At 42.7% G+C, this 26,551-nt stretch overlaps 1 protein-coding gene across 3 annotated transcripts in view; it reads right to left on the bottom strand.

The window, feature by feature from the left end:
• Positions 1–26,551, bottom strand: part of ADAMTS3 (ADAM metallopeptidase with thrombospondin type 1 motif 3) — a 293,692-nt gene that overhangs the window by 69,682 nt on the left and 197,459 nt on the right. For all 3 annotated transcript variants that reach the window (XM_073637902.1, XM_073637907.1, XM_073637898.1), the window contains exons 5-6: positions 12,147–12,340; positions 1,470–1,553 (exon numbers count right to left, since the gene is read on the bottom strand). In XM_073637902.1, coding sequence (XP_073494003.1) covers positions 1,470–1,553; positions 12,147–12,340 — 278 coding nt within the window. The remainder of the gene's footprint in view (positions 1–1,469; positions 1,554–12,146; positions 12,341–26,551) is intronic.

A 26,551-nucleotide genomic window follows, 5' to 3' on the forward strand; every position in this document is an offset into this window, starting at 1 on the left:
AGAACCATCTCAAGTAGGATCACAAGGAAATGGACAGCATGTGACTTAAATATCAGTGTCTGAGCAAAGGGTCTGAATACTTATGACCATGTGATATTTCAGTTTTTCTTTTTTAATACATTTGCAAAAATTTCTACATTTCTGTTTTTTTCAGTCAAGATGGGGTGCAGAGTGTATTTTAATGAGAAAAAAATGAACTTTTTAGAATTTACCAAATGACTGCAATGAAACAAAGAGTGAAAAATTTAAAGGGGTCTGAATACTTTCTGTACCCACTGTAAGTCTTGATGGACTTAAGTCTACCTTCAACCTTAAAAAACCTTAAAAAATTATGAAACTTTTGCTGCCAATTTCTTCACTACATGTAAAGTATAAAAATGTGCAAATAGTCTACCATATATTGTTTACAGCTCCTCTGCGGACTATGTGTCTCCATGGTTTTATACTATAAACAAGGTGTCTTACCCTGTAGCCATGTGGTCCTCTGCTCTCTCGTCTTGATAATCTATTGAAATTGGGTTGCTTAAGTGTCACATTATTTAACCTACAATTTAACTGGAACGATTGATCTTTGACACCACTTATGTTTATATGAACTGTAATTACTGAAGTTTTGTAAAGTTTTACCATTAATATTAATGAGACCTAAAGGTTAATTCATCTCAAATGTAGGTTTTTATTTTTTGTTTCTTTTTTTCAGAAAAAAAAACGCCTGTATGCCAAACAAAATATGTTAATGATCAGTAATGTTAAACTTAAAAGTAACTTGTCACATTAAACATGGCATCTGATCTGACAGTAGATTGTTATAGGGATGGGATAGCTGAACAGTTTGTTATGTAGTATTATGGGAAAAAGGTTCATTATAATTTGTAATGTATTCATGTAAATCTCTGTTAATTCTGGGCATAGATGTTCAGAAAGTGGTCCTAATCACTGATTGACAGCCAAGTATGCATGCATGCTTGTGCAGAGATTTCTGTCACTGATTAGGACCGCCCACTGGACTCCTAAGCCAAGAATGTGTAGGTCTTTTAATTAATTAAAGACAAGTTATTCTTAATCTTTTCCCACTAACCTACATAAATCTGTTCAGGGTCTCGTCCTCCACAATCCGCAGAGCACTTCCAAGGATAAAGAGGTATTTCCATCTCAGGCATATATGGCATATCTATAGGATAGTTGTATGGGTAATATTGGAGAATTGAGCATTTTGTGTGTGGCTCTCTCCGTTGAAGTTTGTGGGAATTATGGAGAGCTGAGTACCGCTTGTTGGCCACTGGAGGTGAGACTCCCACTCATTAGATAATAGTGGCATATCCTAATAAACCCATAACACTCAGCACAGCCCAAAGATCTCCAAAAAAGGTGAAACATACATTCTATGAAACATACTGATAGTAGTATTATTTTTCCAAATAATATGATCCTTTATACCTTGCTAGATTTCTTTGATAAAGAATTCTTACCTTTGCATATCCCAGCATTATCATGCGCACCAAAACTACATTTATATGGGCACCTATTGAGTCATCATGGTAAATTTCATTAACCTGCATGAGAGAAGGTCATGTTAATGTTTGTCAATGAAGCAAAACTATGTAAATTTTGATCTGACTAAATACATTTAAAACAGAGCAGAACTGTGACAACTCTTTCTTTTGATCATAAAAGTGGGGCACCCCTTCTGACAGGCTGCTATTTCAGTCCTTAATACTCTTCCAATATGTATTTTCCATTGCAAATGCAAGGAAACAGTTTCAAACCTTCTTTCTACACTCTCCGTTAATTCTTCTATAAGTCTGGATGCTTAGAAAATAAATCCAAGTTAAACATTTCATTGGCATAAAGCAGGGCAGTCCTAAAAGAAAGTGGGAAATATGGAATCCCTGTCTGGAACAGAAGAAAAGATTCCACTTTTATGCTCTAAGAATATGAAAAGCTCTAGAAGAGAGACCCAGAAGCAGCATATAAAGAAGTGTAACAAATGTAAGGTGTAAATACCATATTCACTTATACAGTTATATGAAAAAGTTTGGGCACCCCTATTAATCTTAAGCTTAATGTTTTATAAAAATTGGTGTTTTTGCAACAGCTATTTCAGTTTGATATATGTAATAACTGTTGGACACAGTAATGTTTCTGCCTTGAAATGAGGTTTATTGTACTAACAGAAAATGTGCAATCTGCATTCAAACAAAATTTGACAGGTGCATAAGTATGGGCACCCTTATCATTTTCTTATTTTAAATACTCCTACCTACTTTTTACTGACTTACTAAAGCACTTTTTTTGGTTTTGTAACCTCATTGAGCTTTGAACTTCATAGCCAGGTGTATGCAATCATCAGAAAAGCTACTTAAAGTGGCCACTTGCAAATTGTTCTCCTGTTTGAATCTCCTCTGAAGAGTGGCATCATGGGCTCCTCAAAACAACTGTCAAATGATCTGAAAACAAAGATTATTCAACATAGTTGTTCAGGGGAAGGATACAAAAAGCTGTCTCAGAGATTTAACCTGTCAGTTTCCACTGTGAGGAACATAGTAAGGAAATGGAAGAACACAGGGACAGTTCTTGTTAAGGCCAGAAGTGGCAGGCCAAGAAAAACATCAGAAAGGCAGAGAAGAAGAATGGTGAGATCAGTCAAGGACAATCCTCAGACCACCTCCAGAGAGCTGCAGCATCAACTTGCTGCAGATGGTGTCACTGTGCATTGGTCAACTATACAACGCACTTTGCACAAGGAGAAGCTGTATGGGAGAGTGATGCGAAAGAAGCCGTTTCTGCAAGCACGCCACAAACCGAGTTGGCTGAGGTATGCAAAAGCACATTTGGAGAAGCCAATTTCTTTTTGGAAGAAGGTCCTGTGGACTGATGAAACCAAGATTGAGTTGTTTGGTCATACAAAAAGGCGTTATGCATGGTGGCAAAAAAACACAGCATTCCAAGAAAAACACTTGCTACCCACAGTAAAATTTGGTGGAGGTTCCATCAAGCTTTGGGGCTGTGTGGCCAATGCCGGCACCGGGAATCTTGTTAAAGTTGAGGGACGCATGGATTCCACTCAGTATCAGCAGATTCTTGACAATAATGTTCAAGAATCAGTGACAAGGTTGAAGTTACGCAGGGGATGGATCTTTCAGCAAGACAATGATCCAAAACACCGCTCCAAATCTACTCAGGCATTCATGCAGAGGAACAATTACAATGTTCTGGAATGGCCATCCCAGTCCCCAGACCTGAATATCATTGATCATCTGTGGGATCATTTGAAGAGGGCTGTCCATGCTCAGCAACCATCAAACTTAACTGTACTGGAATTGTTTTGTAAAGAGGAATGGTCAAAAATACCTTCATCCAGGATCCAGGAAATCATTAAAAGCTACAGGAAGCGACTAGAGGCTGTTATTTTTGCAAAAGGAGGATCTACTAAATATTAATGTCACTTTTCTGGTGAGGTGCCCATACTTATGCACCGGTCAAATTTTGTTAGATTGCACATTTTCTGTTAGTACAATAAACCTCATTTCAAGGCAGAAACATTACTGTGTCCAGCAGTTATTACATATATCAAACTGAAATAGATGTAGCAAAAACACCAATTTTTATAAAACATTAAGCTTAAGATTAATAGGGGTGCCCAAACTTTTCATATAACTGTATCTGACAATATATATTTTTCAATTTCTTCTTACATTTTCAAAAGGAATAAGGCTGAGTGCACAAGATGCGGAAATTTCCGCTGAAAATTATCATTGCGGCACAAACCAATTGCGTCCATTGACTTGCATTGAATCGCAGCAAATTCGCATGTATAATATCTATACAGGCGGATTTGCTGCGTTTCAATGTAAAACAATAGGCGCAAAATCGCGCCGCGGCTGGTACCCGGGTCGAGAGAGGAGGCTGATAACAGTGAGAGCAGCGTGGATGGGAGAAGTGGTAGCCTGCTTCTCCCAGCCTGCGTGCCACCGGCAGTGTAAAAAAAGAATCAAAATGTAGAAATAAAAAAATAATACTCACCTCTCCGGCGGCCCCTGGAGTACTCCTGGGCGATGCTGTCCCGTCGGCGGCTTCCTGCACACTGCGGGGCGCGCGGTGCTTCCAGAACCTGCGGTGAAGTCACTGATCAGCAGATGGTCGCGTGACCATCAGGTGATCAGTGCTGCAGCAATCAGCAGATGGTCACGTGACCATCAGCTGATTGCTAAATCAGGTAATCAGCTGATCGGTCTCATGACCGATCAGCTGATGTTGAGCGTTGGAAGATTCACAAGAATTTTCCCACGCTCTCCAGCTCACGGGGACTCATCAGTTGATCTTCAGCTGATGAACCCAAGTGACCCCCTGTAGCACTGTATACTGACAGGGGGTGATTTTACACCCCTGTCAGTATACAGTGCTGTATTCTACAGCTGTGACATCAGTGATTGCTGATGTCACAGCTGTAGAAATGATCCAGATCGTCGTGGGACCTTGGCGTTATGTGGATTACGTCGTTGACGGCGGACAGGTGAGGAATATTGTTGTTTGTTTTTTTACATTTTTTTTTCAGGAGATCGAGGGCTTCGCGGAGACGTGTAATAAAAAAAATTGTAGAACCATGTCTGTTTTATTTCATTAAAATTCTTTATTCTGACCGTGTCTTTTATTGAAAATTCACCAACCGTTTTACTACGCGGTTAGTAATGGGGGCGTCTTATAGAAGCCCTCCATTACTAACCTGGGCTTCACGTCAGCCGCCAATACAAGGCTGACGTGAACCCCAACCCCATTACCCCCTGCCACCTCTACAGGGCAGCGTGGAAGAGCGAGGCTAAGCGCTCTTATGGATGCGCTATTTCTGGGACTGCTGAGGGGTGATATTAATAGCCGTGGAGGGGGCTAGCATTCATGGCCCCTTCCATGGCTATTAATATTAGCCCGCAGCTGTCTAGTTTAGCCTTTGCTGGCTAGATTTTATAGGGGGACCCCACGTCAATTTTTTTCTGTGGTCAAACATCTGTGGGCTGATATTAATAGCCAGGGAACATTGTTGGCTAATGGCCCCTTCAGCGGCTAGTAATATCAGCCCTCAGCGGTCGGCTTTCCCCTCTGCTGGTTATAAAAATGACGTGGGAGCCCACGCCATTTTTTTTTTATTTTAGGCTTTGTGCCTATAATTTAGATGTAGCACCGCTTTGGAAGCAAATTTTTGCTGCGTCCATAACGTTGCATTCTACTGAATGCAGGTGAATCCACGTGTTCACTGAACCATGCGGAATTACCGCATTCAATACTTTCTAGTGGTCAAATTTCCGTTATGGAGACTAGCGACTCCGCAAGAGAATTTGACATGCTGCGGTCCTGAAAGACGCACCACATGTCAGTGTCCGCGGGTGATTCGCAGCCTCAGATGAAAGCATCGTGGACGTGGGATTTCTAGAGATCCCATCCACTATGCTGTAACATCTGGATGCTGCGGGTTTGACGCTGTATAAACACGTAGCGGCTCCTGACCGTGGCCACATACCCAAACTCACCTGCAGCATGTCAACTTCTGTAGTGGACACGCTAGTCTCCGCTGCAGATTTTGACCGACTGAAGTGTCATTATATGCGGTGGATTCACATTTACCGACAACAAAAGTGCGGCATTATAACTCCGCGTTTTGGACCAAACATAAATACGCTGTGTCCAAAGCGCTGTTGAGTGCTGATCGGAGAGGGGGGACGTAGGGGCTAACGAACCAGCGGTGAGATGTTAATTATGGCCAGGGAAAATGTTTGCCTAGTGGCAAATTCCAAGGCTAAAAAAAACAGCTCACAGCAGACGCATAAATTACGTGAATAGAAATGCTAATGAAGATTGGGTGAATGGGTGAATAGGACTAGCTGACAACCAGCTCTTTTGTTTGGTGATGTCAAGGTGTGAATCAGAACTTTTCATGACCAAACAAAGTAAAGAAACACACAGACACAGTGTAAACACTTTATTTGAAATACAACAGACCCATTCTTTAATCATTTAAATGAACCGATATACTCACCCCAGTTCTTATGGTAATCCAAGGGCTTATGCAATGTCCCACCAACTTTATTTAGATCCAAAAATCATTCATTGAAGCTCAAAAACACTTAAAAAACCACATGTAAAAACGCATGTAAAAACCGCATGCGTTCTTTTTGGCAAGGAGAGACAAAAACGCTCAAGAAATTTCTTCTTCAAATCTGCATCAAGGGCACATACCCTAACAGAGAAACATGATAAAGGAATGTAGCAAAGTTATAAAAAAAATCCAGCATAGCTATTTTATTGTAAAGTCTTACAAAGACTGTCAGCTCAAAAAGGCTACCACAGACTTGGAGCTAACCACTCAGTTTAGCAGAGCCCATAGGAACCCGACCTTCCCCCTCTACAGTGATCTGGACTTACAGCAGGGCCCCATGAGTTGAATCCTTGGAGTATCTGCTGGCTGGGGAAGCAAGTTTGAAGCCAGTCGAACTAGCAGGGTCAGTAACAGAAGGGACATAACCAGGGACTGAATGAGAAGGCAATACAGCAGTCAGAGGAATAGTCAGGGTCCAACATCACAAGGTCAATTGAAAACAAAGTCAGACAAGCTAAAATCAGAAGGGATCACAGACACAGAAATAATCAGAGTCACAAGCTGGGTCAAAATAGGATGACCACAACAGCGGATAGCACCAAAGTACATTGAGTAAACCAAGCACTTTAACTGTCAACTCTGAGCAGTATGTTGGATGTGTAGGTATGGTGGTGTACTCCCTGTCTATTGTTGACTGCAGAATGAAAACATTTAGACTCCGTCAGTGAGTTCATTCAGACAGAACAACAGCAGAGTTTGTAACTCTTGTATCTGTCTTCTCTGAACTCATTTCAGCTGATTTATGGTCACAGACAACATCAAAGTTGAATGTGCAGCAAAACAAAAAGCCTATAAAAGCCAAACAGTGTAATTTTTTTAATAAAATCCTATTTCAAAGTTTATTTTTTAGCCCAAAATACATGCATTGATGTAAAAATATACCGTATATAATTGTCCTCAAAGGTGGACAACCCCCTTAATTGCAAACTCAGACTAATGACCAGATAGATAACACTGAAAATATTGTTGAAGCATCTGTTTGATCGTTGGTCTTTGGGCGGTAAGCAGTATAAAAAGACACCTCAATATTGAACCTATTACAGGATGTCTTCCAGAATTTGGAAATAAATTGAGTATCTTGATCAGAAACCATGTTTTCAGGAATACCATGCAGACGTACAATATGTTTGATGAATAGCTAGCATAAGGTTCGGAAATGAGTAAATCTGTCGAAAGGGACAAAGTGACAGTGTTTACTAAACCAGTCCAGGTCTACCAGGGCTGAAATAACAGTTTTCCTGCCAGAGAACGACAGAGGAGTAATAATGTCCATGGAGAGATTGGTCCAGTAACACAAGGTCGAAGTAGTCTGTCAGGATCTCTTTAGTCATAGCAAGAATAGGAACATTTTCAGAGTTCAGAGTTTCAAAAGGACAGAATTTTGGAAGAGAGCATCTGTTTTTACGTTACTAAGCTTGAATGTCACTGCAAAATGAAATCTAGAAAAGGACAAAACCCATCTAGCTTGCCTAGGGTATGATCCGTTGGCTGATCCCTAAAAAATAAGATTCTTGTGGTCAGTGATGACAGTGCTTTTATTTTTAGCATGTTCTAGGAAATGACACCTCTCAGTAAAGGCCCATTTGATTGCCAAGAATTCATGATCACTGGTATCATAGTTTCTCAAGGAAGAAGAAACTTTTCCTAAAAAGTAGGTACAATGTCAGAGCTGAGTAAAATACTGTGTACCTTGCGATAATACTACTCCAACTCTAACCTCATAAGCATCAACCTCCACTACAAATGGATGCTCTAGATGAGGCTGAACCAACAAAGGGTCAGATGAGTGGCATTGCTTTAACTCCTTGATGACACAGACTATCTCAGGTTTCCCGGTGACCACATTAGCCCCCTTCTTAGTCAAAAGAGTCAATAGTTTGGGAATCTTGGAAAAAAAATAATTTACGATAGTAGGTAGCAAACCCTAAAAAACAATGCAAAGAATTCAGAGATTTGGGGTGCACCCAATCTTTAATAGCTTGGAACTTTGTGGGGTGCATTCAGAAACCTTCTGCAAGCAAGATACACCCCAGGAAGTTTTCTTTCTGAACCATAAAAACACATTTTTCAACTGTAGCAAATAAGGAATTGCCTGTGAGTGTTTGATGTACAGTGCATATATGTTGGATGTGTGACTCATAATCATGTAAATAAACCAAGATGACATCTACAGTCATGGCCGAAAGTGTTGGCATTCTTGAAATTGTTCCAGAAAATGAAGTATTTCTCCCAGACAAGCATTGCAATTACACGTTTTGTTATACAAGTTTATTTCATTTGTGAGTATTGGCACAACACAAAAAAACTGAGAAAAAAAGGCAAATTGGACATAATTTCACACAAAACCCCAAAAATGGACCGGACAAAATTGTTGGCACATTTCCAAAAATGTAGGTAAAAAATTTAGTTTCAAGTTCAAGAGAACTGTCTGTGGACTTGAGAACCAAAATTGTTAAAACATATCAACAATCTCAAGGTTACAAGTCCATCTCCAGAAATCTAGATGTTAATTTGTCCACGGTGCGCAACATAATCAAGAAATTTACAACCCATGGCACTGTAGCTAATCTCCCTGGACATGGACAGCAGAGAAAATTGATGAAATGTTGCAACACAGGATAGTCTGATGGTGGATAAGCAGCCCCAATCAAGTTCCAAAGAAATTCAAGCTGTCCTGCAGGCTCAGGATGCATGAGTGTCAGCGCGAACTATCCGTCAACATTTGAATGAAATGAAACGCTATGGCAGGAGACCCAGGAGGACCCCACTGCTGACACAGAGACATAAAAAAGATCAACTGCAGTTGGCAAAATGTACATGAGTAAGCCAAAATCCATCTGGGAAAGCGTATTGTGGACAGATGAGACCAAGATAGAGCTTTTTGGTAAAGCACATCATTCTACTGTTTATCGAAAACAGAATGAGGTCTATTAAGAAAAGAACACAGTACCTACAGTCAAATATGTTCAAAGATGTTTTTTTTTGCTGCTTCTGACACTGGGTACATTGACTGTGTGCAAGGCATCATGAAATCTGAAGATTACCAAAAGATTTTGGGTCGCAATGTAGTGTCCAGTGTCAGAAAGATGGGTTTGCATCCTAGGTCATGAGTTTTCCAGCAGGACAATGACCCCAAACATACTTCAAGAAGCACCCAGAAATGGATGGAAACAAAGCTCTAGAGAGTTTTGAAGTGGCCAGCACTGAGTCCGGTCTAAATTCCATTGAACACCTGTAGAGAGATCTTAAAATTGCTGTTGGGAGAAGGCACCTTTCAAATATGGAGAGTCCTGGAGCAGTTTGCAAGAGAAGAGTGGTCCAAAACTCCAGTTGAGAGGTGTAAGAAGCTTGTTGATGGTTATAGGAAGCGATTGATTGCAGATATTTATTCAAAAGGGTGTGCAACCAAATATTAAGTTGAGGGTGCTAACAATTTCATCTGGCACATTTTGGAGGTTTTGTGTGAAATTATATCCAATTTTCCCTTTTTCCTGCTTTTTTTTGTGTTTTGTGTTTTTCCAATACACACAAAGGAAATAAATATGTGTATAACAAAAGATGTGTAATTACTATAATTTTCTGGGAGAAATACTTCATTTTCTGGAACAATTTCAAGGGTGCCAACACTTTCGGCCATGACTATAAATAGACAAACACTTACTGACCCGCTTATATCTCTATATATGTAATTTACAAAATGTTGAAAAATAGCTAGGGCTTTACTTAGCCTGAAAGGCAGCACAACCTACTGGCTGCATTCGTGGAGTAGGTGCTGATCAAAGGAGCAAGACTGAGGCAAGGATAGCTGGAACAGTAACAGAAGGGAGGGAACCAGGGACAGAATAAGAAGTCAGATGAATAGATGGGGTCAAATCCCAGAAGGTCAGCAAAAAAGCAATGTCAGACAAGCTAAAGTCAGATCAGGGGGGTCACAGAGACAGACATAGTCAGAATTATCAGTCGGAACAAGAACATGATAAGCACAACAGGATAATACCACTAAAGTACAGGAGTTAGCCAAGCACAACTGTTAACTTGCAGAGCTATGCTGTGAGTGTAAGTATGGTGTGATGCTGTGGCATTGGCCTCAGCACTGAGCGGCTGGACAGCACACACACCCATTCTGTCTGGCATTGACTTCTCTTCCATTACTAGGGTTTTCCCTTCAGAGTGGGCATGGCAGCGGCGGGCGACAGAAGCAGAAGTTGCTAGAGCAGGTCCATGTAGAAATGTATCAGGAACATAAGAATTTACTAAAACAGACAGGAGAGTTAATGTTTGCCCTTTAAAGGGATTGTCTGGAAGGATAATTTAGTTTTTAGAAGGGTTCTCCAAAAACAAGTTGAATATAGAGGAAATAGCTGTAATCTGTGGAAAAACCTAGCAGTAAGATTATCCAGCAATACCATGAATGAAGCATGGGCTGTCCAGATCTTCCAAAGAGAAATACTCTTTGTAGATGTCCTATGCTCAGGGTAAAAAATGCCGGAATCTTCTCTAATCGTTCACATTGGCTTAGTAGGTTATTTGAAAGTGGTTTTCTTCACCAGATAACCTTAAGCGGTGCAAAACATTAGTTTGGAGTGAAAGTTTGACATCAAGCATGTACTATACTATAGATATTATCTTTTCTTTTGTAAGTGTGCGTTTCACACAAAATATTTCAGATTAATATCAAACTTTTCAGCCACTTAATCATTCACATGGTGTATAAGTTCACTTCAAGTCTAGCCACAATTGCCGCATGCCTCTTCGCAGGACTATTTATTACTTCCCAGTAATAATATTTGCTTCCATTTATTTGGTACATAGATAAATATTTGAGTGAATTACTTTAAATCATTTTAAAATAGCAGACAGATAGTGAATATCTAAAAATGTGAACAAATATACAGATAAAGCACTTCCTTTTGTATGACAGATAAAGATACGGCTTGTGAGACATATTGCGATTCAACTAATTCTAAATTATAGCAAACCAAAAATATAAAGGAGAACATTAAAGGGATTTTCCACTGTTAGAAGAGTGGACATCAAGCAATTGGATCGTAGTAAAAAAACAAACAAATAGTATTCACCCTCCTTCGATGCGGCGCCGGCTTCCCGCAGGTGTTTTGGCTTCATTGATGACTTCACAACTACAGCGTGCATCACCACTGCAGTAAGTCACTGAGTGTAGCGCTCTGTTGTTGTTGACGGCATGAGCGACCAAGCTCAGTAATTGGCTGCAGCGGTGCTGCACTCTGCGGTTATGACATCACCAATGCAGCCAAAACAAACATGCCGCAGCAGTGGTGGGAAGCCGGCACTGCACTAATTGAGGGTGAACTATTCAAATGTCTACATGGCCTTTAATCATTGTTTAAATATGACTTGATTTTCAAAGTTTTTACCTGGTGACAGGTACTGTAGGTAAAAAAGTATGTAGAAAAATTAGGGATTACTATGGCAAATTCCAATTAGGCAAGGGTCACATGACCGTTTTTCTCTAATCCGAGAAAATAGGTCCAATTAGGCTATGATCAGAGTGTGATACGATTTTCTCGGATGTGGAGAATAAAACAAAAAAAGTTTCACCACCTTCTCCTTTCAGTCTGTCTGTGAAAATCAGCTTAAAATCTGAGAATGTCATTGTTGTGTGGTCCGATTTTTCCCATGGACCCATAGACTTAAATGGCCAACTGTGTTCCAATTATCTGAGACAAATTGTGCATGTTGTGATTTTTTTCCTGGAACCACTTGGTCCATGGAAAAAATTGGACATGTGCACGGCCTCAATGAATAACATGGTAGCGAGTGTTATCTGTCAAAATGACCGGTAGCACTCGCCCAATTTTTACAGTCGTGTTGCACGAACCCTACCACTAACACAAATATTAATTTTGTGTGTTAAAAGACAGATCCTGAACTGCTAGTCTGACCAGTTCTGTAGCACCTATTGTCTGTCTGTGTTTGGTTGGATTTCAACTTCAACTGATGAGAAGAACTTGATACTCACAATGTTCATGAGCGTTAGGAGGTAGTTCTGTACATGTTCTTTACCGTGGAACCTGACTACAGAGTCATCCACTCCAAGCAGCACTTCAATATTGTAGTCATTGTCTGTTGTGTGCCTACGGCGTCGCAGTGTCTCGTTCACTTCTCTTTCAACACTGCTATAGACACTGTCCAAATCATCAAGGCCAGAAAAGTCTGTAAAACATATAAATGATAAACAAAGTCAGCAAAAATAGCATAACTACATAGGACTACTTATCTTTTAGTCTAGGTTCACAGTATAGTCAATGGCCCAATTACCCGCTCCTTGCTTGACAAATTGTGTTCACGTACTCTCTGTAGATCCCTGTGTACCAACAACAATTCTTATAATAGGGTCTCAGTTCATATTAGCCTCATTAACCACCCATTATAAAGGGATCTATTTTGATCTTTTTTCCAAGAATTCTTTTGAAAAAGTTCTCATAATAAAAACAGATGTAATAAAAAATTAATAGTAGTATCATATAGTGGCATTGCCCAGAGTTTGCAATTTTTAGTAAAATGCTAATGTTTTGGAGTCCAGGGGGCATCAGATCTTAGGTGGCATCTATAATGACTAGGTTAAATTATCACAATATTCAAATTCTTTTAACCCAAGTATAACGACTTGTTTTCATTCCCTCCAAGGGAATTAAGGGGAAGACTAAGATAGGAATTTCTTGCACCAATTTTAATGAGGGGCATGCAGGAATAAGATGGGCTGAATTCATGAATTCGGCGCATTTTATCAGTGGTGTGCACCTCCGTGCATCTCACCAGAAATGTTACTTGAGTCAGAGACTGGAGTGACATTTCTGGAGTAAGAAACGTCAGAACTATTGATGAATTTGCCGGGCGGGCATAGCCACTCCCTGTTCTACCCCAGCTCCTCCATTTTGGCAGAGCTGCCTGACACTAGGGTGCAAAGACCAAGTGTCGCAAAATTATTACACTAAAAAATTGTGACTTTTGAAAGTGTTTTATACCCGTTTTCTGCTATAAATGATGAATTGGAGCTTAAGGGTGACAATGAACAATTTTACCATTTTAATAGATGATGTATAGTGTTGAGCGAGTATGTTCTATTAACCCTTTCGCCGAGTATGCTCGGGCGAGCTCCGAGTATTTACAGCTGCTCGGTGATATGGTTGAATCGCTCCCGTGTGCATGATTTGCAACTGTTTGACAGCTTTATTACATGTGAGGAATGTCTATTTCTTACACATTCCTCACATGTAATAAAGCTGTCAAACAGTTGCAAATCATGCACACAGGAGCGATTCAAACATATCACCGAGCAGCTGTAAATACTCGGAGCTCGGCCCGAGCGTACTCAGAACAGAACATACTCGCTCAACACTAATGATGTATTAAAACTTCTGTATATATTATGATATAATATGGGGTGAAAACACAAAATTAAATAAAAGACAATTTTGAAATGAGAAAAAATGCAAAGATGTAGAATATGCCATCACCAAGTCTATTTCTAATGGTACCTTTGCCCTGTGTTATTGAGTATGTGCTATGTCTTGGCTTAAGAGTTTATATAAACAGATCAGGAAGTAATTTGAACGGAATTCCACTCAAATTTTACAAAAATCCGCATTCACCAAAATGGAAAAAAATTTGCTTACCTTACCGCTCACCTCTAGGCCCACTTTCCTGGCCCCTCTGCTCCTCACCATCACCCGCACAGTCCTCATCACATCTTTTGATTGCCAGAGCTCACGTAGAATTACCTGGGCCTCCCATGCTGGGAAGGGGCTTCTGAGTTTGATTAGGCCAGGGTCATGGTGCACACTGAGGACTGGGTGGCCAACGATGAGAAGAGGAAGGGCCAGAGAGGTGAGTGGTGAGTATTTTTTTATACTTTTTACATAATATATTTACTATGTTCTAGGGTCAAGAGAGACCCCAGAGAATAATAAAGGACATTACATTTGCGGAGAATAACTTCTCTGTGAATTGAATTTCCTGGGAAAATATGCCCCAACAGGAAAATTCTAATTTTGTCTGATCCGCTTATCTCTATTTATATACCGTCTGCTGACACCTTCTTTATTATGGGTTCAAAATACTAACATAGTAACTGTAACAAAAACCAAGACGTAACCAAATATCACAACTCAATCTCGTGCTTTAGAAAAGCAGTGATATAGCACATAGGTGGCAAATTCACACGCAGTCTCATGTCCTAAAAATTGTTTAACACTGGTTGGAGGAGGTGTCCCAGCGGAGCATCCCATGGGAATGGACTATAAATAAGTGGGACTCATCTCTTTAAATAGAACACTCATTCTGCTGTTTCAGCGTCAAAGACATGTTGACTTTGGCTTAGAAATGTATAGAAAAGAGGTGGCTACACGTAGCTACAAGCACATAGGCTCCACGTGACAAGCAGATTTTTATTAAACACTATTGATACAAGAGTCTCTGGCATCAAAGGACTAAAAAAATCAATGTTTCATCATCTAAATCTCTTTCACAATGAGGCAATATTATATATTTATAAAACTCTATGAAGTTTTATGAAAAAGCAAATGTAAAAATAGCACTTCTACTATATGGTTGTAGAACCTATAAACACACTTCAAAGCGAGTAGACACATCTATGCTAAATGTTCTGGTATTTTGCAGTTTCTCCATACATACTTTGGTCAGTAGTCATTCCTGAGATGTTCGAGGTTAATGTGCTACTGTTCCGACGGGTTATTTTTACCCCATTGACATCGTGACTTTATAAACCCACTTGCTGAAATGTACAGAGCTGAGACTCTAGGGATACGTGAGACACCTATTTACCTGACCTTTGGCCGGAAGCATGTACGACTTCTTGTACCACGCTGTTTTAGTACAAGCACCATGTGTGATGCATTATGTCAAAAATTCCCTGTTGTTTTACAGGTATCCGACTACCCTGTTAGCTCAACAAACAATAAAAAATAACATAAAGTATTGATTTTAACTACCAAAATCACAAGTTTACTATATCACTGCCTCTAATTTATTAATAAATGACACTAATAATTCCTACTTCATCCGATCCTAACTGTTAGAACAATGAAAGAGAAGGGAGAATTACATATGTATCTTATCCAGTCCACTTTGGTTCTGTGTTGTGCACCCCCTGCTCTTCCTGATGCTGTAGGGGGACCAAAAAATGGGAAACCAAAGCAGAATCTGTAATGTAAGTGTCTTATGTTTTTGTTTTAAACCATATTAATAGTTCCTCAACAGTAGTGCACAATTTAAAGGGAATTTGTCAGCAGGATCAACCTTCCTGAGCCGTCTATACAGTGGATATAAAAGTTTGGGCACCTCTGGCCAAAATTGCTGTTATTGTCAACAGTTAAGCAAGTGGAAGATGAAATGATCTCTAAAAGGCCTAAAGTTAAAGATGACAAATTTCAATTTTAGGTAGGCAAAAAAATATATATATATATATATATATATTCATCTTAAAAATTACAAAAAGTAAAATGGGCCGATGCAAAAGTTTGGGCACCCTTGGAGATTTGTGTGCTCAGATAACTTTGACCAAGGGTTCAGACCTTAGCTGTTAACAATAACAGTTAAACTGCCATCTCCTATCTCAGTAATGGGAAAGTCTGTCTTCACTGAATACAGACTTTCCCCGAGAATTGAGAATTTTGATAATGACTAGTGTTGAGCGAACATGCTCGACACTGCTCGGTACTCGCCCGAGCATCACGCTACTATGGATGTTCGGCGAGCACCGAGCATTTCCGGGTTACTCGGGCGGGAGCTCGGGTCTCCGCCCTGCATGTTTGGCGCTCTTTACAGAGCCAATGAACATGCAGGGATTGCCAGCCAGTCACTGTAATGCCGCAGCCATGTTGTTTGTGGGCATTACAGTGATTGGCTGGCCGCACAGCGTCACATCGAGTATTTAAAACCGGGCGCCGCCATCTTGGACACAGTCGCTCCGGATCAGACAGTGTAGGGACAGCGCTGCTGATTTAGGGAGAGATATATCCTGCAAAATAGTTAGTGTAGGGTCTGTAAAGGCTGCCAGATCAAACAAACAGTCCTTCTCAGGACTAATATCCATCCCAGGTATATCAGGTAGGCAGGCAGGCAGGCTGTATAGGAGACGCAGTGGTTATACCAGCAAACGCTGCATTACAGTCCTGTGTGCTGCTCCTGTTGCTGAAATTGCTGGACTTAGCTCCAGGTCCCGGGGGCCAGGAAAAATCCTTTTTTCTTATCTAAATCCTCTTTTTTTTTTTCCTCCTTCACAATGTACAAATACCCATCTTATTAACCTTTTGGTGCCCCCCCCCCAAAAAAAAAAAGTGTGCCTCTGATTTTTCAGACACAAATATATCTGTTGAAAATAGTCCGGTGTAGGCCAGAGAAATAGAAGTGTGGTTTTGCAGTTCTATGGGCCATTTGTATCTAAAAAAAACAGTTTCAGTGTGTCGCTCACTGTTCAGCCGCAAATATATATATATTTTAAAAAGCCTGCTATACACCAGTAAATTATTACTGTGGTTTTGATGTTCCATGGTAAAACATCTCTATTATCCTGTTTTTGGCATTTTTTGCTGTATAAAAAATAATAATAGTGTCTCCGTGATTTTTCAGACACAAATATATATCTGATGAAAATAGTCTGGTGTAGGCCAAAGAGACAGAAGTGTGCTTTTGCTGTTCCACGGTAAAAAATCTCTATTATTCAGGTTTTGGTGTTTTTTTCCGTAAAGAAAAACAGTAGTGTCTCCCGACTGTTGTGACACAAAAATATATCTGTTGAAAATAGTCTTGTGTAGGCCCGACATCCCAGTGTGGTTTCGCAGTTCCACGGGTCAAATCGCTGTACTATCCAGTTTTGGGCCTTTGGTATCTAAAAAAAAAGCAGTTTGAGTGTGTCGCTCACTGTTCAGCTGCAAATATCTCTATTTAAAAAAGTGTGGTATACCCCAGTAAACAATAACTGTGGTTTTCCTCTTCCACGGTTCTAATCTACTCTTTATTACCCTTTTTCCATTGATAGTGCAAGTGTAAGCTAGTTTACTTCATTTACAATGGGCAAGGCGCGTGGCAAGAGACGTGGAAGTGGACGTTCTGGTGATGGTTCGTGCAGAGGACGGGGCCGTGGCCAAGGTGAAAATGTGCCACAACCAACAGCCACATCTTCTCGCTCCCACTTCTTGACCGAATTACTAGGGAAGCACAGAACAACACCAGTATTGAGAACTAATTGCAAGTTCCTCCGTCCTAATTTTTGGCAGCTTTTGCTGGGAAAGCATAAGCAAATACCATGGGACACCCACTCCCCAATAATGGGACTTATGTTTGTAATATGCTGTACTGCATGGCTCTTGTAAGGGGCATTGCAAGTTGCTCCGTCCTAATTTTTGGCAGCTTTTGCTGGGAAAGCATAAGCAAATACTATGGGAGACCCACTCCCCAATAATGGGACTTATGTTTGTAATATGCTGTACTGCATGGCTCTTGTAAGGGGCATTGCAAGTTGCTCCGTCCTAATTTTTGGCAGCTTTTGCTGGGAAAGCATAAGCAAATACCATGGGACACCCACTCCCCAATAATGGGACTTATGTTCGTAATATGCTGTACTGCATGGCTCTTGTAAGGGGCATTGCAAGTTGCTCTGTCCTAATTTTTGGCAGCTTTTGCTGGGAAAGCATAAGCTAATACTATGGGAGACCCACTCCCCAATAAGGGGACTTATGTTTGTAATATGCTGTACTGCATGGCTCTTGTAAGGGGCATTGCAAGTTGCTCCGTCCTAATTTTTGGCAGCTTTTGCTTGCAAGGCATAAGCAAATACTATGGGAGACCCACTCCCCAATAATGGGACTTATGTTTGTAATATGCTGTACTGCATGGCTCTTGTAAGGGGCATTGCAAGTTTCTCCGTCCTAATTTTTGGCAGCTTTTGCTTGCAAGGCATAAGCAAATACTATGGGAGACCCACTCCCCAATAATGGGACTTATGTTTGTAATATGCTGTACTGCATGGCTCTTGTAAGGGGCATTGCAAGTTGCTCCGTCCTAATTTTTGGCAGCTTTTGCTGGGAAAGCATAAGCAAATACTATGGGAGACCCACTCCCCAATAATGGGACTTATGTTTGTAATATGCTGTACTGCATGGCTCTTGTAAGGGGCATTGCAAGTTGCTCCGTCCTAATTTTTGGCAGCTTTTGCTTGCAAGGCATAAGCAAATACTATGGGACACCCACTCCCCAATAATGGGACTTATGTTTGTAATATGCTGTACTGCATGTGACGCGCCCCCTGGGCCGTTTGTACACGTGTGTGGGATACCCGGTGCCGGGTCTCTGGGGTCTGTAGTCTCCGTGGCGGTGATCCGGTCCCGTGGCTCAGGCTGGTCAAACCAGTGGCAGTCTTTCTTAGGTTTTGAGGTTAATTGTCCGACGGCGCCACCCGTGGATTGCGGTCAGGGAGTACCACCGCTGCGAGGCAGACCGCTGAGGCTGGTGTTGTGTGCGCAGCATAGAATGGGATAACTCCCCTCGGGAGGAGTATAGCCTCAAGGCAGTGAGTGTGGATGATGGGGGTGATGGTGCACGAGCGCAGCAGGAACGACTCAGAGTCTTTGCAGTGCAGTTCAGGGTCTTTACTGATGATTATAAGGTAGACCCTCCCGGGAGTACTGGCTAGCATAAGAGGCCTGGTCAGTCTGTGAGCAAGCAGGAGTTCCCCTGGCCAGGTAGAGTTGTAGGCCTCCCCGTCTGTCTGCACTCTTCCTGGCTACCTTGCTGTAAGCGGGTAGAAGTAGCCCACGTCCCTGAGTGTACCGTGTAGTGCTCACCCGTATGGCTGGTGACTTGGGGCCTTCTGTTAGCCTCCGCTCCACGATGGCGGTGCAGGTCACTTGCTTGTGACTGAGCCTCCGGGCTTCTATGGCCAGAGGACCTGAAATCCCCTGCCGGCTGGTTCCTGCTGCTGGATATATAAGTCCTCACAGCTTCGGACTCCTGTGTCCGGTTCCTATTGTCTTCTGCCAGGGCGAGCTCTGCTCAGCTTCCAGCCCCTGGTCTTTAGCTCCTAGCTCCTACAGAGCTCCTTGCTGTTACTTCCATTGCTCTCACTCTGACTCTGACTGTTCTCTGACTCACTCAACCCCGCCCCAGATCCAGTTTATAAGGACAGAATTCTCCCCTCCCTGGACTGGGGCAGGAGGATGTTGCATGTTTAAGGGATCCTGACCAGGAAACCTCCCACTTGCTCTCCGACGTAATATCTCTATTACTGTGGTGACCAGACCCCTGGGGTGCCACACATGGCTCTTGTAAGGGGCATTGCAGTTCCTCATAATTTTTGGAAAGCCTTCCATTCACTGCTTAGGCCAACAGTGCACGGGAGACCCAGTTGCTATAAATCGAAAAAAAGGTTTAGTTAACGCCCTCTGACCTCCATGTCATTTCCAAGGGGCATTGGAGTGGCTCGAAATTTTTGGTAGGCATTGCACTCACTGTATGCCCTATAACTGTGTTGCCGAACCGCTCCTTTTGTTACAGAAACATATCCTACAAGACATATCTGGTTGACTGGCCTGATATTGATGTGAATGGTCCCTGTTCCTCCTGCTCTTTCTCCTTTGCCACCACCTCATCCATCATTTATCACCTGAAGCTTTGTTTTAGTGGGAGTCATAGAACTGGGATAGTAGCAGGAAAACATCCAGCAAGCCTCGGAGGAGGTAGGATATGCGCCAAAACGCGGACCACCTCAGGCCTAGCCGCTACTACATACATGCGCTTGCATTCAAAGAAAACAAAGCAGATGCTAACTTCTATCATCATCATCATGCTCCTCAGCTAGGCACTCTCAACTCCCCTGATGGAGAAGCCAGGGCCCACCGGAGGAGTCTGGTTCTCTGGTGGGCTCATCCAATGCTGCCCTAAAGCAGGTCAGGCTAAGAAAAGTGTGGGGGAAGGTGACAAGAGAAATCAGGGCGGCTGGGGACTGAGTATGGACACCTGGCCGCCACCTGGCGGCTGGGGACCGAGCGTGGACACCCGGCCGCCGGGCAGCTGGGGACAGAGTATGGATACCTCGCTGCCGAAGCGGCCATGAGGTAGTGGCCAGCTTCGGCCTCCTCCAAACTAAAAGGCCCCATTTCAAGTGAAAGCTAGCAGTATGGTATTGCAGCCTGCGGGTGGGTGGGTGGTTGGCTGCATATTTTCGCTTGCATTGCAAGGAATGGGGGAGGTACAATTGAACACTGCCCTGGGACAAGGACTTGCACAGGGATAGTTGCAAGTCTGCATCTTCTGATGCGGCAAGGATCACTTCTGATGGGCACACTTTTAGACAGTGACCTGGGGGTCAGAGATGCTTCCAGGGGTCTTCTCCATGCTGATCCCTTGTCTTTTCAGCACTGTATGCATGTGTCACACAGCACATGGCCAGATAAGGTTGTAAAATGTTAAAATGACATTTCCCGGTGAACGCATTTGTCATGGTTGAAAGGAATACAAAAGTGCAAAAACGCATGAAAAATGCTACTTGTGAACATAGCCCAAGGTGTGGAGGAGTATTTTTGTTTTTGGTTATTTATTTTACCTTATACACAAGTTTTTACCCTGGAAAGGAAATTCCTTAACATATTTCACAGGAAAACCGTTTCAGTTTCGTTTTTGAACGTTTTATTGTGAGCCCGCAAAAGTGGCTTAATACCTCTGACCACGTTGTTGACAGCAGTGACCTGGGGGTCAGAAATGCTTCCAGGGGCGATCCCCATGCTGCCCCCATGTCTTTTGAGCACTGTCACTATCGTTTTGGGCACTTTTTAGGCTTTCTACAGACTGCCGGGGGTGCTGCCGCAAAAATGCTCGGGTCTCTCATAGACTAACATTGGGCTCGTTGCTCAGGTCGAGCACCCGAGTATCACGGTAAGCTCGGCCCGAGCTTCGAGCACCCGAGCATTTTAGTGATCGCTCAACACTATCAGTCGTCATCTTGGTGAGGACACGGAAGTCTTGCCCGTTACCAGTCTGGCACCCATGGCTGACTTTATGTTACGCTGCCTTAACCGTGACCCTCGCATTGTCAAAATGTTGGGTGACAGTCATTACTGGTTGATGACACTTTTAGACCCCCTCTACAAGGAGAACTTTCACTCTCTTATTCCTGAGTTGGAGAGGTCTACAAAAATGGGGCAGTACCAGAAGGCCCTTGCTGCAGAACTATTAAAAAAATTCCCATCTGAACACGGTAGCGGCAGAGGTCACAGTTCGCTGCCCAACTAAGGCATACAGGCGAGAGAGACGCAACTCCAATCCAGCAGAGGCAGGGGAACACTGTCAATGTTCTAGGACAGTTTTCTGAGACCTGCCCAGCTTACAGGCCCTGAGGCGCAGGGTACTCTCACAAGGAGTGGAAAGTTACAAAAGATGGTGAGGGAGTACCAGCGTCCTCCGTGATTCCTCTGTGCCTTTTAATTATTGGGTATCCAAGCTGGACACTTGGAATGAACTCACTCTGTATGCCTTGGAGGTCCTGGCCAGCCCTGCCGCTAGCGTGTTATCGGAGCGTGTTTTTAGTGCCGCTGGGGGAATTATAACTGATAAGCGCACTCGCCTGTCAACTGACAATGCTGACAAGCTGACCCTTATCAAAATGAACAAGGGCTGGATTGGGCCAGACTTCTCATCACCACCAAATGACAGCAGAGTAACATAAAGTCAAATCCACTGTGTTATTTCGGGAGGTGTATTCCCATGCATCGCTTCACACCCACACATGGGTATACGCTTCCTCATTTCGGCTGTTTTTTGCTCTTCTCCTTATCCTCAGCCTCCACGACCACTATACCACCAGGGTGACCGTGGTCCATGTTGCCAGCATTGCAAGTTCCTCTGTCCTAATTTTTGGCAGCTTTTGCTTGGAAGGCAAAGACTATGGGAGACCCACTCCCCAATAATGGGAATAATGTTTTTAATATGCTGTACAGCATGGCTCTTGTAAGGGACATTGCAAGTTCCCCCTTCCTAATTTTTGGCAGCTTTTGCTTGGAAGGCATAGGCAAAGACTATGGGAGACCCACTCTCCAATAATGGGAATAATGTTTTTAATATGCTGTACTGCATGGCTCTTGTAAGGGGCATCAAAATCGTCTTGTTAAGCTACTGTGACCTCCACGTCTCTTCCAAGGGTCGTTAATATTGTCTTTTTATTCCACTGCGACCTCCACCACTCTTCCAAGGGGCATTAAAAGCGTCTTGTTAAGCTACTGTGACCTCCACGTCTCTTCCACAGGGCGTTGATATTGTCTTTTTATTCTACTGTAACCTCCACCACTCTTCCAAGGGGCATTGATATTGTCTTTTTATTCCACTGCGACCTCCACCACTCTTCCAAGGGGCATTAAAATGGTCTTGTTAAGCTACTGTGACCTCCACGTCTCTTCCACGGGGCATTGATATTGTCTTTTTATTCCACTGTAACCTCCACCACTCTTCCGAGGGGCATTAAAACTGTCTTGTTAAACCACTCTGAACTCCACGTCTCTTCCAAGGGGCATTAAAACCATCTTGTTAAGCTACTGTGACCTCCACATCTCTTCCAAGGGGCATTAAAACTGTCTTGTTAAACCACTCTGAACTCCACGTCTCTTCTAAGGGGCATTAAAACCATCTTGTTAAACCACTCTGAACTCCACAGCTCTTCCAAGGGGCATTGACATGTTATTTTTAATTACCTCTAACCTCCACGACTCTTGCAACGGGCATTGCATTTCCACCTAATTTTTGTCAGCTTTTGCTTTTCAATGCATAGGCGAACACTAAGGGAGACCCACTCCCCAATAATGGGTAGAAGGTTTTTAATATGCTGTAATCCACGTCTGTTTCAAGGGGCATTGCAGTGCCTAATAATTTTTGGAAAGCCTTCCATTCCCTGCTTAGGCCAACAGTGTACAAGAGACCCAGTTGCTATAAATGGAAAAAACGGTTTAGTTAAGGCCCTCTGACCTCCATGTCACTTCCAAGGGGCATTGGAGTGCCTCGAAATTTTTAGTAGGCATTGCATTCACTGTATGCCTTATAACTGTGTAGCTGAACCGCTCCTTTTGGTACGGAAACATATCCTACAAGACATGTGTGGTTGGCTGGCCTGATATTGATGTGAATGGTCCTTGTTCCTCCTGCTCTTTCTCCTTTGCCACCACCTCATCCATCATTCATCACCTGAAGCTTTGTTTTAACGGGAGTCATAGAACTGGGATAGTAGCAGGAAAACATCCAGCAATTCTCGAAGGAGGTAGAATATGCGCCAAAACGCTGACCACCTCAGGCCTAGCTGCTACTACATACATGCGCTTGCATTCCAAGGAACAGAAAGCTAAGGAGGTGGATGGCCTCATGATCATGAATAATTTACTCGTTGTGTAGGAGGCCGACCACTGCTGCTGTCTACCTTCTGAACTTTGTGTTGAAGCCTGATTGACCCAGGACCCGCAATCCTCTATGTCTGGAGGACGTGTTGCATCCCTGTGTCCAACTGTGTCCCGGCTTCCACAATATTAACCCAGTGTGAAGGCGTCAGTGAGATGGACCATTCCTGGCCACATTCACTTGTCCACGTGTTTGTGGTTAGGCTGTCCTTCCCACTAAATGCACTGGGGAGGGCACAGGTAATGTTTTGGTATGCGCGCTTGTGTATAAGGCGCACCGGGACAAATAGAGGCGGCTGGGGACCGTTTATGGACACCCGGCCACCCCTACGCGGCTGGGGACTGTGTGTGGGCACCCGGCCGCGGGGCGGCTGGGGACTGAGTATGGACACCCGGCCGCCCCCTGGCGGCTGGGGACCAAGCGTGGACACCCGGCCGCCGGGCGGCTTGGGACTGAGTATGAATACCAGGCTACCGACGCAGCTATGACATGGTGGCCAGATTCCACCTCCACATGCCTAAAAGGCCCAATTTCAAGTGCAAGCAAGCTAGCAGTATGGTATTGCAGCCTGGGGGGTGGGTGGGTGGCAGGCTGCATACTTGCGCTTGTATTGCAAGTTATGGGGGAGGTACAATTGAACACTGCCCTGGGACAAGGACTTGCATGGGGATAGTTGCAAGTCTGCATCTTCTGATGCGGCAAGGATCACTTCTGATGGGCACACTTTTAGGCAGTGACCTGGGTGTCAGAGATGCTTCCAGGGGTCTTCCCCATGCTGTTCCCATGTCTTTTTAGCACTGTATGCATGTGTCACACAGCACATGGCCAGATAAGGTTGTAAAATGTTAAAATGACATTTCCCGGTGAATGCATTTGTCACGGTTGAAAGCAATACAAACGTGCAAAAACGCATAAAAAATGCTACTTTTGAACATAGCCCAAGGTGTGGAGGAGTATTTTTGTTTTTGGTTATTTATTTTACCTTATACACAAGTCTTTACCCTGGAAAGGATGTTCTTTAACCCCTTTCTGACCTGGTCAGTAATAGTACGCACCAGGTCAGGAAGGCCGGTTCAGCGGGGGCTCCGGCGGTGAGCCCGCACTGAAGCGAGCACATGTCAGCTGATTATTGGAATCGCAATCCACCCGCGGCTGTTAACATGTTAAATCTCTGACAGTGGCATTTAACTCGAGCTTCCGGGAGTCCTAAGCCCCGCCCATCAGTGACCCCGTCATGTGATCGCGGGCCACCAATGGGTGGGCATGACAACTCAGGGTCTGCAGCAGACGCCTGTGGTTGTCATGTCTCAATTGCTATGAGCGCCACCTAGTGGTCAGCGCTCATAGCAAGTGAACATTTCTCCTGCATACAAGTGATCTGCTCATCGCTTGTATGCAGTAGAAGCAATCAGATAACTGCTGCTTCTAGTCTCCTCTGGAGACTATAGAAGCAAGCAGAAAGTGTAAAAAAAAGTTTTTAAAAAAATAAAAAAAATAAAAAATATATAAAAGTTTAAGTCACCCCCCTTTCGCCCCATTCAAAATAAAATATATATATATAAAAAAAAAACACATACACATATTTGGTATCGCCGCGTTCAGAATCGCCCGATCTATCAATATAAAAGAAGAATTAATACAATCAGTAAACGGCGTAACGAGAAAAAAATTTTAAACGCCAGAATTAAGTTTTTTTGGTCGCTACAACTTTGCAATAAAATGCAATAACGGGCGATCAAAATATCGGATCTACCCCAAAATGGTATCAATAAAAACGTCAGCCCGGCACGCAAAAAATAAGCCCTCACCTGGCCCCAGATCCCGAAAAATGGAGAAGCTAAGGGTCTCGGAAAATGGCGTCATTTTTTTTTGTTTTTTTAGCAAGCTTTGGATTTTTTTTTCACCACTTAAATAAAAAAGAACCTATACATGTTTGGTGTCTATGAACTCGTAACGACCTGGAAAATAATGATGGCAGGTCAGTTTTAGCAATCTGTGAACGTGGTAAAAAAAGGACCCAAAAAACAACTGTGGAATTGCATTTTTTTTGCAGTTTCACTGCACTTGGAATTTTTTTCCCATTTTCCAGCACACGATATGGTAAAACCAGTGATGGTGTTTAAAAGTACAACTCGTCCCGCAAAAAATAAGCCCTCACATGGCCATATTGAACGAAAATTAAAAAAGTTCTGGCTCTGGGAAGAAGGGGAGCAAAAAAGGAAAACACAAAAACAGAAAGACCCATGGTCATTAAGGGGTTAACATATTTCACAGGAAAGCACTTTCACTTTCGTTTTTGAACGTTTTATTGTGAGCCTGCAAAAGTGGCTTAATACCTCTGACCACATTGTTGACAGCAGTGACCTGGGGGTCAGAAATGCTTCCAGGGGCGATCCCCATGCTGTCCCCATGTCATTTGAGCACTGTCACTATCGTTTTGGGCACTTTTTAGGCTGTCTACAGACTGCCGGGGGAGCCGCCGCAAAAATGTTCGGGTCTCCCATAGACTAACATTGGGCTCGTTGCTCGGGTCGAGCACCCGAGTATCACAGTGAGCTCGGCCCGAGCTTCGAGCACCCGAGCATTTTAGTGCTCGCTCAACACTAAAAATGACTGATCAATTTTCGCAGAAAAAGAAGCAGATCTCTCTGATAAGATATATTACAACGTTTATTAATTTCACGTGTACTATTAATTTATGAAATAAAAATTAAAACGACAGTTACTCTTTAATTATAAAACTGCTTATTTCATCCAGAAATTAGTAGAAAACAATAAAAAGGTTGGTTTGGTAGTTGCAACAAACTTTCAGAAGCATTGGCTACCTGGTTCCTGCTCCTCTTCCAATCCTGATAAAAATATAACACAACTTTTTAAGATAAGAAAGAAGACATAAATCCTTAGTATTCATTTACGGTAGCTAAAAATTGTTTAATTGATGACATGAATTCTTTCGATTAGCTTGCCCACCTG

The sequence above is a fragment of the Phyllobates terribilis genome, unplaced genomic scaffold (genome assembly GCF_046119375.1).
Source record: "Phyllobates terribilis strain yellow unplaced genomic scaffold, ASM4611937v1 Scaffold_1__5_contigs__length_1240528914, whole genome shotgun sequence".
NCBI lineage: Eukaryota > Metazoa > Chordata > Amphibia > Anura > Dendrobatidae > Phyllobates > Phyllobates terribilis.